General features: G+C 51.0%; 6 protein-coding genes; 2 read left to right on the top strand and 4 right to left on the bottom strand.

The window, feature by feature from the left end:
• Window positions 1–872: 872 nt before the first annotated feature.
• FFUJ_08778 (related to myosin tail region-interacting protein MTI1) lies at window positions 873–4624 on the bottom strand (the record flags this gene model as incomplete). XM_023580482.1 has 3 exons in its annotated part: window positions 873–2656; window positions 2705–2779; window positions 2836–4624. 3 exons carry the CDS (start codon window positions 4622–4624, stop codon window positions 873–875), a joined length of 3648 nt encoding a protein of 1215 aa, XP_023433252.1.
• Window positions 4625–6057: 1433 nt separating this feature from the next.
• On the top strand, window positions 6058–6864 carry FFUJ_08777 (uncharacterized protein; the record flags this gene model as incomplete). Its single annotated transcript, XM_023580483.1, has 1 exon — window positions 6058–6864. The coding sequence occupies one exon, from the start codon at window positions 6058–6060 to the stop codon at window positions 6862–6864; it is 807 nt and encodes a 268-aa protein (XP_023433253.1).
• Window positions 6865–7254: 390 nt separating this feature from the next.
• On the bottom strand, window positions 7255–7816 carry FFUJ_08776 (probable ribosomal protein L17.e, cytosolic; the record flags this gene model as incomplete). XM_023580485.1 has 3 exons in its annotated part: window positions 7255–7350; window positions 7406–7606; window positions 7670–7816. The coding sequence occupies 3 exons, from the start codon at window positions 7814–7816 to the stop codon at window positions 7255–7257; spliced, it is 444 nt and encodes a 147-aa protein (XP_023433254.1).
• Window positions 7817–8236: 420 nt separating this feature from the next.
• Window positions 8237–9670, bottom strand: FFUJ_08775 (uncharacterized protein; the record flags this gene model as incomplete). Its single annotated transcript, XM_023580486.1, has 1 exon — window positions 8237–9670. The coding sequence occupies one exon, from the start codon at window positions 9668–9670 to the stop codon at window positions 8237–8239; it is 1434 nt and encodes a 477-aa protein (XP_023433255.1).
• An 817-nt stretch (window positions 9671–10487) lies between these two features.
• On the top strand, window positions 10488–11396 carry FFUJ_08774 (probable tRNA-guanine transglycosylase; the record flags this gene model as incomplete). Its single annotated transcript, XM_023580487.1, has 1 exon — window positions 10488–11396. One exon carries the CDS (start codon window positions 10488–10490, stop codon window positions 11394–11396), a length of 909 nt encoding a protein of 302 aa, XP_023433256.1.
• Window positions 11397–11639: 243 nt separating this feature from the next.
• Window positions 11640–12796, bottom strand: FFUJ_08773 (uncharacterized protein; the record flags this gene model as incomplete). XM_023580488.1 has 4 exons in its annotated part: window positions 11640–11941; window positions 11990–12096; window positions 12149–12410; window positions 12466–12796. 4 exons carry the CDS (start codon window positions 12794–12796, stop codon window positions 11640–11642), a joined length of 1002 nt encoding a protein of 333 aa, XP_023433257.1.
• Window positions 12797–14777: the final 1981 nt, after the last annotated feature.

A 14777-nucleotide genomic window follows, 5' to 3' on the forward strand; every position in this document is an offset into this window, starting at 1 on the left:
AAGGTATCTTGCTAGTCATTATGAAATCTTTTCCCCTACACTTCCCGATGCTATTGAGGGGTGACCTGACGAACAGATCCTCCTACCACTCCACCCATGGTCACGGAATCTGATGAGTTCACTCGTATTCTTCCTGCTTACACAAACTTCAAATCTCGAAGCTCCAAGACCTCGTGTCCACCATCTTTCTTTTTTTTTTTTTTTTTTGATACTGTCCCATGCGAATTATGTACCCTTTTAGGTAGCATGCCATGCGCTTTTGCAATACCATCCACCTGTCAAACTGTCATCCAAGATATGATTTGATGCTCAATTCTCCGCCATATGAAGATCTTGTCGATCGAAGTAACGAAGGACACCGTGCTTCCTTGCGCTTATACAATTTAACTCTCCAAGGCCTCAGTTGTAGCCGGTCAGAGATAGAAACGTGGCCGTGGAACCGCTGCATCGACGGCCGGGCCGTGTCTGAAATAGATGATGTCTCGGATTCATGCGAGACTTTGTTTAACAGAGACCATCATGGGATTCTCAATGTGTGAGATGCTGAAAGTGAATCTGAGAGGTGGCACAGGATAAGACGCATTGGTCGATACCTAACATAGCCTACTGAATCGAACTGCTTTACAACTAACTAAATCTCTCATGTTCCACTCATGTCCTACAGTTTCTTATCTGAGCACACACCTCGCTGCGCATCGTTTCCTTCTCCTCCTGTAACGCTCTCGAATCCTGAACCCACCATTCAACGCCTGAGGATACAGCCACGGCCCAGCTACCAGTCTTGAACTCATCCTATTATTCGTCGTCATCATCATCGTGGACATCTTTTCCTAGAGATCGCCATCGCCCTCGCTACGCCATCCACAGCTGCACTAGGACTGGCTGTTCCAGCCAACCCAGCTCCGCGGCATGACGCGCCAGATCTTGACCTCTCCACTACGAAGGTCATCAAGCTTGAAGCTCTCTACCTTGACCTTCTTGCTCTCACGACCTTGCTCCCATGCGCGCACCTTCTTCTTGGTGCCATCCCACTCAGATACTACAGCGACGTGGTCCGGTTTGCCCACCTCGGCAGAATACTTCGCGTGCATAGGACCATGCTTGCCTTGAAACTTGGCATTGCGGATTGTAATGATGTCGCCAGCACGAATCACGTCGTTCTGTTGAGTTGATGCATTGGCCATGTTTGAATAGACAAGGGCACCGTAGGCACGAGTGCCAACAGGAGGAAGAGCATCCTTATAAGGCTTGAGAAGTTCTAGAACGAGACCTTGAGGAGTGCCGTCCGCAACAACAGAGTCTTTCTTGGCAGCTGCAGCCGTCGAGATGTGGCGACCAAATCGCTCATAAAACTCTTCCATCTGATCCTGGCGGAGGGGACGCGGCGGGGGCTCGTGGCGTTGCTCAAGTTGAACATCTGATGCATCGTAAGGGTCGTATCGAATTGTCAAGAAGGTTTGTGAGTAGTCTTGATATAAGATAAAGATTTCGCGAGTTATCGTCGTTTGTTGGCCGCCATTGGTAGATGTCGACTCTTCGGCCTCAAAGTAAATATCTTTACGTCCCTGGAGAACGGGAGGTACTTGGTTAGATTGCTTCCACCAGCCACTCTGGATAGCCAGGTCCAAGTCATTCGCAATAAAACCTGACTCCATCGACATTGATGGTCGGTGGACATCCATAGATCGTCTGTTTCCGGCAGCAGCCCTCGAAATGTCTAAAGATTGTCGCCCTGAAGTACGACCTGCTGGCACACCTGGAGGGGGTGGAGGTCTTCGATCTATAGGAGAAGTAACAGATGGCGATTGGGGAAAGATACCCTCCTCTTCAATCTTGGGCGTTCTGGGCGCGTAACCATGTCCTCCAGGAGGTGCTGAATAATTGTAGGGATCATAGTCTTCTTCCAGGCGAGGCGACTGAGGCGGCTGAGGAGGAAGTAGACCTGCGCGTGGCACGTCAATAGACTGTCGCTTGTTATCCGTAGGTGGAGGCGGTGGAGGAGCAGCGCGAGGTGTATCAATTGATTGCCGCATATTCTCAGGAGGCGGCTGCGAAGGGACAGGCGGTGGAACAGCTCTGGGGGCCGTGCCTGTGGGAATAGGGGGTGGTAGTTTAGGAGGAGCATCTGAGACTGGCGATAGAATACTGTTATCTTCAAGGCTTGATTCACGGGCGTGTGACTTCAGAGCGTCTTTATGGGGGACTGAAGAAGCAATATCCGTATCGTAATCACCCTCATACTCGGTAAGTTCCTCAGCTTCTTCTTCGCCAGCCTGAGGAGGTCCCCTGGTATGCTGTGCATGAGAGTCTTGGGTGGACTGTCGACGAAGACCACCTGGTGGAGGCGGGGGAGGCGGCCGACTCTGCGCTGGTAGAGCTGGTGCAGACCCTGGAATAGGTGGCGGCAGTCGACTTAATCTATTGCTAGCATTGGGTTTAGGAGATGTAGGGCTGAACTCCTCGCGGGTAGGGGACAGTGGTGGCGATCTCGCAGGCAAGTGAGGGGGTTGAACTGGCGGTGGTGCCATAGGAGGAGACCTTGCGGCAGCTACAGAGCCTTCTCGATCGCTATCACGGCCACCAGAGAGCTCATCGCCCGACTGAGATCCTTCGGACTGAGACTTCACATCGGCGGGAGGTGCGGGAGGAGGCCGAGCTGAAACTAATGAGAATTACGATTTTCTTCGAATGGGCGTTAACTTACATTCAGATGGCACAGGAGGGGGTACTCCTCGACTACCGGGAATAGGAGGAGGGCCTGCTGGATCTCGAGGAGGAACTGTGTGACGGTTAGCATCCAAACTACGGAAGATCTTGATATCTGATGGGACATACCCGTAGGTGCAGTGTGAGGAGCGGGAGTAATGTCACCCTCTGCTTCCTCCTCTGCCATCTCTGCATGCTCTGGAACTCGGGGCGGCTGAGACGGCACAGGAGGTGGTGGCGCTCGGGCAGCTGGTTCATGTTCCTCAGGACGGGACGGCTCCTCAGGTTTACTTGAACCGCCAAATCCAGGCAAAGCCATCATAGTGGGAACAGGTGGTGCAGCATGGCTGGTTGGCGATGCATCCTCGACAGTTTCGTCGATCGATGTTCGCTCTGGCTTTGGGGCCTTCTTTTTTTTGGGAGGCGGCGCTGGCGCTGGCATAGGGGCACCAAACATGCCATGGAAACCCATACCACCACTCATCTTGGCCATTCTCGCCCGTAACTCCTCTTTACGCCTGACTTCAGGATCCATTTCCTCCTCTTCTTCCTCTTCCTCGTCCGCTTCCTCGCTATCCTCCTTCCTTGATGTTGGTGCCTCAGGGGGAGGACCCGCGTGTATAGGCAATGCAGGTGCTCGTGGTGCATTCCTAGCCACACCATCACTATCATCCCGCTCCGCTAAGTCATCATTGCCTTCGGTTGTGTCACCCGCGCCAGACATATCCGCCTCATTACCATCGTGGACAGGTTCCACTGCAGGTCCCTTGGAAGACCTACGGCGTGGAGGTGGAGGCATGCGATTTTGTCGTGGCTCGTCCATAGATGTTCTGACCTCAGTATCCTGTGTGTCTCTGCGCTCAAGAGGAGCATGAGGCTCTTGAGGTGAAGCCTCCGCCTCGACCGGAGTATCAATATGCCCAACACTCTCGCGCTTCTTGTGAGGCTTTTTCGGTTTCTCCTTCTTGGCAGCAAGATCGGCATGTCGTGCCGCTTGCTCCTGCTGCTGCTTCTGAAGCAGTGCAATGCGCTCCTTTAAACTTGTAGGCTTAGGTTGATCTTCATCTTCGCCACCCTGACCTTCACTTGGCACAAGTCCGGCCCTCTCGGCCTGTCCTTGGGTTTCTGCCTCCCGCTCCTTGATTTCAGGATCCTCGTCGCGCCGGTACACCTTGGCGGTTGGGGTCTGCTGCGGTGGAGGTATGAAAGCATTGCGACTGGGAGGAGGAGCCACAAACGGCTTTTTTATAAAACCTGTACCGGAGCCAGCCAGACCACTTGGCTTAAAGGGCGCAACAGGAGGCGCTGCGGGCTTGTTAAACGCCGCAATGCGATCCTTGAACGAGCTAGCAGGAGGCTTCTCTGCCTTGGGGGGAGGCCCGGAGGGCTTGGGCTTTGGCGAAGCGGCAACCGGAGCTTGAGGAGCGGGGGCTGGAGGCTCGGGTTTAGGAACTGCAACAGGCGGGGGAGCTGTAGCCTGAACGGGTTCGGCGGGCTTTGAAGTAACAGGCTCCGGGATGGCCGGGGCAGCCGGTTCGGGAGCCGACTGCTTATGTATGGGTTCATGGGCTTCTTCGATCTCGGGCTCAGGTTCGGGCGCGGGGATTGAAGGAGCCTCTTGTTGAACAGGTGGCGGTGGGGGAGAAGCGATATCTTCGGCGGGTTGAGCAGGTTCGGGCTCTTTCTTAGTACGGGTTCGAGCTGGACGAGGAGGTGCAGTAGGCTCAAACTTCTCGACAAAGTTTCGAGGGAAAATACCCTCTTGCTTCACGCCGTGGTCGTCGACATATTCCCCGCCATACCAGTCGGCGTCCTCCTCATCAGTAACAGTGATGACCTGGCCGATACTAAAGTTGAGGTCGTCCTCATGAGGCGATGAGTACTCGTAAATGGCCTTGACTCTGAATGGCGCGGCCATTTTGCTGGTGATTGATCCTCTGGAAGCTCTCTTGCAGGACAAACGCTGCCCGAGGCTGGGATCAAAGCTTCTCTGGGCGTGTGGCTGTATGGAGCAACAAGGTTATAGTACGTGGATTAGGTAGTCGTAGGCTAGTAGGTCAACAGCTTTGCTTGCTTGCTTGCTCGCTTGATTGAGTGTGGGGCACGACAGGGGGGCGTCGTCAGCCTGTGGGATCAAGTGAGGCGGGGGAGGATATAGCGATGAGTTGTTTGAAGGCGCAGTCTATGTAGGAAGGCGATTGCTCGGTTTTTAATATGCGATAGGAAGTATTAAGTGGGAATGGATGCTCGGATCCTCAAGAGGAAAAGCATGAGAGAGATGAGATGGTGGTTGCAAGGAGGAGGGTGGTGTTTAGCGGAGCATAGGCCTGGAGCTGGGGCGTTTGTCGACGTCAGCGCGATGAGCCAGTCACTCCGTCCATCTCACGGCTAAAAGTGTTAGGCGCGTGGATGATGGTACTTCCAGTTTAGCTGGTAGGGAAGTTTCCAGTTCAGTTATAGTCAGTTGATGCCTAGTTCCGATGATGGTCGGTCATGACTATCACGATAAGACTTACGTTTCTTTAGGGAGTGAATGGTAGTGATGTAAGACAGGCAGCAGAGCCTACAAAATTGGGGAAGCAATCACGAGTTGATTTTGGGCGCATTGGCTTCGCATTGAGCTTTATCTTTAATTCGCGGCGTCGTACGTTAGTTATCTCTTACTATGGCCGAAGAGTCCGAAACGAGTGCTCAAGGCATGACAACATGGGGTAGCTAGTAGAAACACTGGCTGGGCTTCTAAAACAAACTAGCTAATTGTCCATGCGTTGTATCAAGCATGATGATGAACAAACACTGACCTGTCATACTTTGAAACCATTGCTTATGCCGTTTCTGTCATATAAATGTAACCAGATGAAAAAAGTGACTGATGACTGCTCTTTGTTTGTGCTACAGTGCATCATCATAGGGATCCATGATGGAGACTCGATTCTTGTTTGATTGGTTTACTGGACTTTTCAATGTCCCGAGGCCGCCATTAAAACATTCACTACCAGGCTACTTTCAGCACTAACCTACCTACATTCGTTATTTTGTCATCAGCTGATAGGGTCCAATTGTTCTTCTCGCAGTCTCCCCTCCTTCAGTGGATTGCCACTTGTTAAACAGAAGCCCCTCGGGGAGCAAGAAAACTCAGGACTTAAAAAGAAGGTGCTAAAATAAACTTAGTAAAAAGTCCCTTAAATTTAGGCTAGATTTACCCTAATAATTTTATCGTTTAGGGTCAAGGTCCTGACTTTTCTTTCCTCCCCTAGAGACGCAGCGGTTGCGGGGCACAGGGTCATTTCTGGATCTTTCTGAGCTCCAAATTCGAGTTGCCTTTTCTCAAGACCATAATACTCACTAATTATGGCCTCAACATCCAAACAACCGCCAAAGGGTATTCTCAAGAAGCCCAAGTCTATCAAAGAACGAAATGCCGACCCCAGAGAAATCGCCATAGAGCATGCCAAGATCATCCAGCATCGTAAAGACTTGGAAGCAGAAATACTCGATAGCTTGGTCCTCCTCTCCGAGTACCCTCTCGTCCGCGAGCAACCTTACAACGCCTCTAATCCTTCTCCATCTGATGTCGCCGACTTCAAGGCTCATGTGCGACTCTTCCAACCTTCAGACTACGACGACCTCGTAATCGAGCGCAATGTGAACGAGCTTTGCGGTTACACCCTCTGCTCGCGACCACGAAGGAATACGGGTCCGGGCGGTCAATGGAAGATTTCCAACGGGAATATCATGAAGCGTGAGGACCTAGAAAAATGGTGCTCCAACCAGTGCGCTCGTCGCGCTCTTTATGTCAAGGTGCAGCTTAACGAGACAGCTGCCTGGGAGCGGGCAGGTATCCCAGATATTGAGATCGACTTACTCGACGAGGACAAATCGAAGGAAACGGAGGTTGACCGAGCTGCCCGAGAGCTTGGTCAGCTTAAGCTCGAAGAGCAAAGACAAGCAGCTCGAGATGAGGCCGCCCTTGCTCTTGAGCGGGGTGAACCAGATGCATCGCAAAGCAAGAGCAAGAAGATGAATATCACACTGAAGGAGAATGATCCTAAAGCGCCATCCGCTGCGCCTGACAAACCAGAAGTCTACGATGACGAACATTTACTCATTGAGGGCTACAGAACAAAACTCAACCTGGAGGATAAGAAGAAAGATTGATGAAGTCATGTTTTAGGTGTGTGTAGCATTTATTCGTAGGATAGGCGTTGGGCGATTTTTGTATCATAAACAGGGCCATAATAAGGATAGGAAGATACCCCATCATGACACTACTAGATACTGGTCGCATCGATGTAGACAACAACATCACAGTCCCTTGGCTCAGTTCCTGAAACGTGCGAACTGGCCTTGGACAAGGTCATATTCACAGAAGCGAGGAGAGTAATTGGCGATCAAGCGTCATCTCTGGAGACATCCAGAGAATCAGCGACACCTTGGGGGGTCGAAAGATCTTTCTTTGAGACCTATGCACTCACTGTCCTAAGACGCCAAGTAGTAAAACCCTGTAAATGCCAGACACCCATCATAATAATCCCAAATACCAATTTTTTAGTCGCGGCGAGGGCGGTCGCCATATCGTCGTCCACCACGCTCGGGAACCTGCTGCTGAGTGACGGGGATGACGTTGACGGGAATAGACTCGAACTACATTGATTGTTAACATCTTGTCCATTTTATTCAATATCGCAAGGGCACATACGCCAAGGTGTTTGAGGAGATCCTTGGTCTCGCCATCGACGTCGAGCTGGCCGCTCTCGGAGTTCTGGGTGAAGTCCAGAGCAGAGACCTCAGGAACGTACTGATCCTTGCGCTCACGCTCCTCCTCCTGAAGCTTGAAGGAGATACCGCGGACGGGTCCACGCTGAATTCGCTTCATCAAGTGGGTAGTGTAGCCGGCAATCTATTAAAAATCCTGAATCAGTTGCTGCCCTTGGTTGTTTTTCGTCGAGCCGGTATTTCTAACCTTGTTGCGGAGGCGCTTGGAAGCAATGATAGCGATCTCATCACAGATACGCTTGTTGGTCTCGAAGTCCAGGGTGAGCTTGGGGTAGTAACGCTCAATGATGACCTTGGCGGACTTCTTGACAGTCTTGGTGCGAACGCGACCCATTTTGGCGGTATTGGACTGTTGGACGTTGGGCGATAGGTTTGAAGAAAGTCGCTAGTGTGAGATTTCCGCTACAGCTAGAATTTTGGTGTTGAGTGGGTGGGTCGCTCCTTCCTCGAATTTCTAACCCTAAGCAAGATCACGTGTGTGTGTAGCGGACCATTCCCGCTTAGCTAATATCTAGACCTTAGAATCAATCTGCATCATTATTGGTCCAGAACGTTATGCATTTATGCAAGCTTGCATCCGTTTTCATAATATGTTTGAATGTGCAGGTCTTCATGACAGACCGACAGATGTAACTTGGGTAATTGCTTCAATTCTATTTGTACAGTTGTTTGGTACATATTTTCTCTAAATATCAGAGAGGTTTAAATGACATTGATATACATCGCCTCAGCCCTCATCCATAACCCATGCACTTTATTGCTTGTTGTCGTTATCAAGGCCGTAGTTCTTGGAGCTGCTCACAGCATCCTCTTCGGGAGTAGAAGCAGTCCCATCACCAATAAGCTCATTAGCGACACGCTCGGCTCGCCAAGGATCAGCTTCTTCACTCGTTTTCTTGAGTGTTTGCTTTGTCGCATTGTACACTTTAGCACGGCCCTGAGCTTCTCTAGCAACAAGTTGGGCCTCGATGTTAGCCTCTCGGAGTTGCAGCACGACCTTTCCACTAGGGTCGACTGTTGCAGTCTCGGGGCTAACATATGCCTTGGCTCCACCAAAGGTTGTTGTGTCAAGGTGTGTAATGCCAGTGAGCATCTTCTTGTTCTGCGAAACCCTTTGACGGGAGTCTCTGGTATTGAACTCGTTGTCTCCTGGGGGTGAGTCGGCCACGAAACCACCAACACCAAGTTTGGCAGGTGAGGGGCCTTGCCTGGGGTAAACTACTCGAGAGAGCACGGGAGTGCGTTGTTTCTGAGGTCCGTAGACAGGGTGGTTCTCCATGTAGGAGTTTGTTCTCAGATAACTAATGCCAGCAGAAGGATGGCTAGGAGGAGGTCCAGACTTTCCGTAAGGGCTCTCAGCAGCCGCATTGTCTCCAGCGGCGAGGAAGGTCTGGATAATGCCAACAGGCTGGCCAAGAGGAGCAAGGTCAAGGAACTTGGAGACCAGGCCATACAGTGTAGCACGATCACTTCGCAGAGAGCGCACATAGTCTGTAAACTGATCCTCAGTGATGTCTTTAGCCCGGATTCGGTCTGGCGCAGTCTTGCCCTGTTCCATGGCAGCCGTGGCTCGTTTGGAGTTAAGAGACTCAGCAAGTCTCGTTTTGAGCAGCTGTCTGAACTCAGCTCGCTTAGGTCGTACTTTTTTGTTAAGATATCCGATAAAAGCACCCTCAGTCATCCTAGCCAGCCATGGTCCTCTAAACTTCCATCGCTTATCATCAACTCGTCCTTGACGATACTCGGTAAAATCGAGGTCCTCCTCAAATACGGATTTTCGCCAAGCATCATTCCTCACAGATATGCCGCTTCTCTCGTTTCCTTTGGGGATCGAAAGGGGAATTCGCATTTCCTGGAACTTCTCAAGAGAAAGAGTATGGTCGGCAGCAGAAGCGAAATCAGTGACACTCTCGATAGAATCGACCTCATTGACTCGGATCAAGGGTGTTGAGCTCGTTAAGGTGGACTTGAGAGGAAATGGTCGCTTAAAACCCCAGTCACCCTTTTCCCGGGACGAAAGAGGAGATGTAATGGACTGGTGCTGCGGGTATTGTCGTGTCATCGTGGGAGACTTGTGATCGCCAATGTGCAAGTTTGTCGACTGAGGCTCAGGTAACGGCTTTGGGAGGGAGAATAATCGAGAAGATCTCAACAATGCCCCTCCGGGCGAAACAGCGCGAGAGCTCATTTCGACTCGGAGACCGTTTGGCGAGCTCAATTGGCTTGCCCTTCTGGTATCTTCGTAACGAGCAGTACCTGGACGTATAGCTGAAGTCGACGAAAATTCGCTGGAGGTTGAAGCTTGGGCGGGATCTACCGATAATGGCCCGAACGGTGCATCATTGGCCAATCAGCTCAGCGCTTCGCTCTTCGTCTGACAGTGCCGAGCCCCACTGAAACCCTGTCTCTCATTGATACAACTTCCCATTTTATTGAAAAACCCAGTCAAGCGACTAACACGACGAAGAGCAGAGGAGCGTTTTATTATTTCTCTTCTTCTATTGTGGCACATCTGGGCTAAAGCAGATGCAAGCTATCAAGAGAATGGCGTCGTCATCAAACATTTACAAGTCACCTGCCTTGACGCACGAGCTTGTCGCAAAATGCTCCGTGAGTCTCACAGTGGTGATAGCTTCACTTAGCTGTTGAAGCCAGGGTCGAGGGGTCTAAGACTAATTCACATATTTCAACGTAGACAACAAGAGCTCGGGCATCAATATTGACTCTTCCTCATGGCGTCGTACAACTTCCCATGTTCATGCCTGTTGCAACTCAAGCGTCTCTAAAGGGCATCACCCCTGAACAGCTTGAAGAGACTGGTTGCCGTTTATGTTTAAACAACACCTATCACCTCGGCTTGAAACCAGGGCAAGAGGTCTTAGATGCGATAGGTGGAGCGCATAAGCTTCAAGGATGGAACCACAACATTCTGACTGACAGTGGAGGGCAAGTTTTCCTCTACTAGGGTGAGAAATCCCAGGCTAACGTTAACTTCTAGATTCCAAATGGTCAGTTTGTTAAAGCTTGCAACTATTACTGAGAAAGGTGTCGAATTTCTGAGCCCGCATGATGGAACACCCATGTTACTTACACCTGAGCATTCCATGTCACTGCAAAACAGCATCGGCAGCGACATTATGATGCAACTGGACGATGTCCTTGTCACAACTTCGCCTGACAAAGCACGTATGCGCGAGGCCATGGAGCGAAGTGTGCGGTGGTTAGATCGATGCATTGCAGCTCACAAGAAACCAGAGTCCCAGAATCTCTTCTGCATCATTCAGGGAGGTCTCGATCTCGACATGCGACGAGAATGCTGTCGCGAGATGTTGGCTCGCGATACCCCGGGCATTGCCATTGGTGGGCTGAGTGGCGGTGAGGCCAAGGCTGATTATTGCAGAGTTGTAGCAGCTTGCACAGAACTGCTCCCTGACCTGAAGCCGCGATACGTCATGGGCATTGGTTACCCTGAAGATCTGGTGGTGAGCGTTGCGCTAGGAGCCGACATGTTCGATTGTGTGTGGCCAACAAGAACAGCCCGATTTGGCAATGCAGTCACAAAACATGGCGTCTTGAACATCCGTAACAAGAAATACGCTACTGATTTCGGGCCTGTCGAGGAGGGTTGCAACTGCATGGTCTGCAAGCCAACCGCTGATGGAGGAATGGGTGTCACTCGAGCATTTGTCCACCACAACGCCTCAAAAGAGACGGTAGCGGCGCACCTGCTGACCATTCACAATGTCTACTATCAATTGAACCTTATGCGACAAATCAGGGAGGCCATTATGGAGGATCGATTCCCTACATTCGTGCGACAGTTCTTCGCTTGGCTTTATGCGGATAAAACAGAGTATCCCGAATGGGCAGTTGGAGCATTGAAGGGGGTCAACATCGATTTGACAGCGGAATAGAAGCATGCACAGCAATCAAGAGGCGTTGGTTAAAAAGTGAATTATGAATAATGAATATGATTCTATATACGAAGGCGCTTCAAATGCCAAGGATATCCTGATAAGACTGCGCATTGTTCATGAGTTTCCCTACAGCACTTCATTAAATAACCCGGATAAGTCGTTAGATCCACCACGTCTTGTCGGAACCGAGAACTCGAGAATAAGCTTCATCGATTCTCGGTTTAATCATCATAAGCGCCATTACAGAGCAATAGCCAGAGCAGCAACGGCAGCGAGGACAGCGCCGAAGCCGACACGGGCGGAAGAAGCACTGTTACCGCTGTCGGTGCTGGAAGGCTGAGCAGGAACTGTGACTGTGACGGGTTCATTGTTCTGCTCGCTAGTGGAGGCATCGTCGCCAGAGGCTCCAGTCTGGCGAGAGCCGGAGTCCTCGGTGGTGTTGGCCTCGTCGGTCTCGCTGGACCCAGAGTCTTGAGTGCGGGTAACAGAGGGGGAGCAAACGTCGTCGAAGCGGTCGCAGAAAGTAGCAAGGTTCTTGGCGACTATTATCGGGTTAGTCCAAGCTCAGATCGTTTCAAAGAGACACATACCAGAGTAGGCGGTCTTGGGCTCGCCAGTTCGGGCCCAGTCAGCGCAAGTGGAAGCATACTTGTCGAGCTCATCGGTCCAGGTTCGGCGGGACCCAGAGCCACGGCAGCTTATAAAACGTTAGTGTGTGTCATTTTCAGCTGTTTAAGTGAATAACTTACCAGTAGCACTCGGCCTGCTCTCTGGGAGGAAGCTCAGTAAATTGGCGATCCTCAGCTGTGCATGAAGTGAAGATATCGAGCATGTACAAACAGGCTGCAGCGTATGTCTGCTCAGCAGGGCTGGTAGCGGAAGTAATGGTGGAGAGATCTTCATCATCTGAAGTTGCTGTAGGACGGCTACCGCTGGCAGAACCACCAGAACCACCAGAGCCACCGGTACATTTGGCGTTCAATCTGCAAGCGCTGTACAGAGTGCCATAAGCTAAAACAGCTTGTTAGCACATTTCCTTGTTCTCACGACCAGAAGGAAGACTCACCTTCGTATTGAGAGGTGTTCTCAGGAGCCTCATCCTCGAGGTAGTTGGAGCAGACAGAGTAAAGAGGAGCAGCGTTACTGCTTCCATCACAGCATGCGCAAGCAACGAGGGCTGAAGGATCAGCAGTCGCAGCAGCGTCGAGACCACCAACAGAAGAAACACAGTCCTGGACAATTCCTACAGCTTGCTGGCAGGTCGAGTATTCGGGGTCGGTAGGGTTGATGGCGTTGTTCTGGAAGACATGGGGACCCAAACCGAGGGCAGCAAAAGGCATCGATGTGATCTGAGCAGCGGCGCCGCTGGCCAGGACGGAGAGAACAGCACCCTTCATTGTGAGGATTGGATAATCGAGATATGAAACTGGTGAAAGTCGAATGTCTTGACACAATGTTAGGGGTCGATGTCAGGTCCAGGGCAAGACAGTCACTCCTACAGATGAATATGAGCGAAAAGCAGCAATTCCTTCAAAAAGCAATCCTCAGGGATGGAGGGCCGACAGTCGGACATTTATTCACGACGCCGACCTGAGCTGAACAGAGCTTCCCTTTTCCTTTCCAGGGTCGGCTCATCGCTTCGCTCCATTGACAAACACAGACTCTGGACACACAGGACGCTAGGAAGCTTGCGGACAGGGCGATGAGCTAGCTCCGGGCTTCACGCAGCCACGAGGCAGAGTCTCCAGGTGTTCTGGGGCCAAGACGACCAATTAGCAAGGGCGCCATGGTGCGGCTGAGATGTGATTAGCAGGATCTCTCTGAATTGCACGCAGAAATTTGGTGGTCAACGTCCGTCGCCTCTTAGACGCAGAGTCGCAACGGGACGGACGCTGGAGGCAGACCAGGGGTGCCCTGCAACTGGGGACGATTCACGAAAGAGGAGTGGAGGAAAAAGCCACTCGGGTTGAGATGTCCTCTGAGCTAGCCCAGATAAAGTCGACAAGGCTTTGCAAGGGCTTCAGGTGGCCCCAGCAAAAGGACCCCAGCTCGTCCACCCAAGGACGTTGAATGTCAGGACGATGAGAGTCTGGGAGAGATTGCGATGCCGTTTTCCGCTCGCATTGTCTGGGCAGACGTAAACAATGTGTTGAATCCATAGGCTTGGCAAAATCAAGGGGTATCAATTTGCTAATGCTGTGTCTTCTCGCAGAAACAGAGACGTGTAAGGGGCCCGCATCGCACAGCATCTTTTGGCGTTTTTGTGAGCACATTGTTGGATGTAGAGCCTGAAGGGTGTACGCCCCTGCCGGTGGGCAGATTATGGCTGCATAATTAGCATCAAATATCGACGAGTACGAACTACTACTCAGTGGCTTGATCCGAGGAGAACATTCCAAGGTCAGCCTTGATCCAGATTCAAAGCTTCCTTCAGCTTTCATACCAGCCTATGTCATAGATCCAGCAAAGAAATTCCTCGGCCTGAAAGCTGGTATGGATAGACATGACCTCGTAAATCGCTCAGCCCTGTTTGTGATGCAAGGCACTAACTACCTTATGTATGTATTTAACCATTTAGTCATAACGGGAAGTTTATTTTAAAGCTCATTTTGTTGCTGACCACTAACAAGGAGGTAGTATGGATACTCGGAGCTCATTTTTTTTAGATCGGAGGCGGTTGCTTGCAGCATATCACTCACTCTCAATTCAATCTATTGAAGCCTAATCGGAGTTGTCGGCATCTCAGCCCTCAATGAACGTCTGCATGTTGGGATGAGAACAGACAGACAGCGGCTTTCATCCGCATCCCAGCGTGTGTAGTAGCGCATCCTTCAAAACGCCCGACCAAGCGGAAACAAAGTCAGCCTAGCGAAAGAGACAGGACCGTCGATAGTGGGCCAGAAATGTCTCGGCAACATGGGGCGATTGGGACTGGGGTTCATTTTAAATGTGAGGGGTCCAGTTGTCGAGGGCCACGAGACACAAGGGACCTTGATTGAAGAAGAAATGAATTTCCGTGACTGGAGAAAACTCGCTGTCTTTGTTAGCGGTGAGTCCAACGTTTCGTTTCTTGCTCGCCCAGGTTACTCAGTTGAGCTTGGGTCAACGCATCCATGTCACTCTGTCTGGGCTTGGGCTTGAGTGCATACATACATGATCTCTACAGCCGTGATTCTAGACTTGGCCGACACAACGGCAAAGTGCTATCCATTTAATGGTGTCTGTGAGATTGTTTCATTGGCAACCATTTGATCTCGTATCATTAGGCCGTTGGCTCCAAATATTAGGGATGAATGGTCAGCCCTTTGTTTGTTGGACATTCAGCTGGTAATCAAGCATGTTGATTAGCTTCGATCAAGATCTGGTAGGTAATTTATC

The sequence above is a fragment of the Fusarium fujikuroi genome, chromosome FFUJ_chr07, assembly GCF_900079805.1.
Source record: "Fusarium fujikuroi IMI 58289 draft genome, chromosome FFUJ_chr07".
Lineage (NCBI taxonomy): Eukaryota > Fungi > Ascomycota > Sordariomycetes > Hypocreales > Nectriaceae > Fusarium > Fusarium fujikuroi.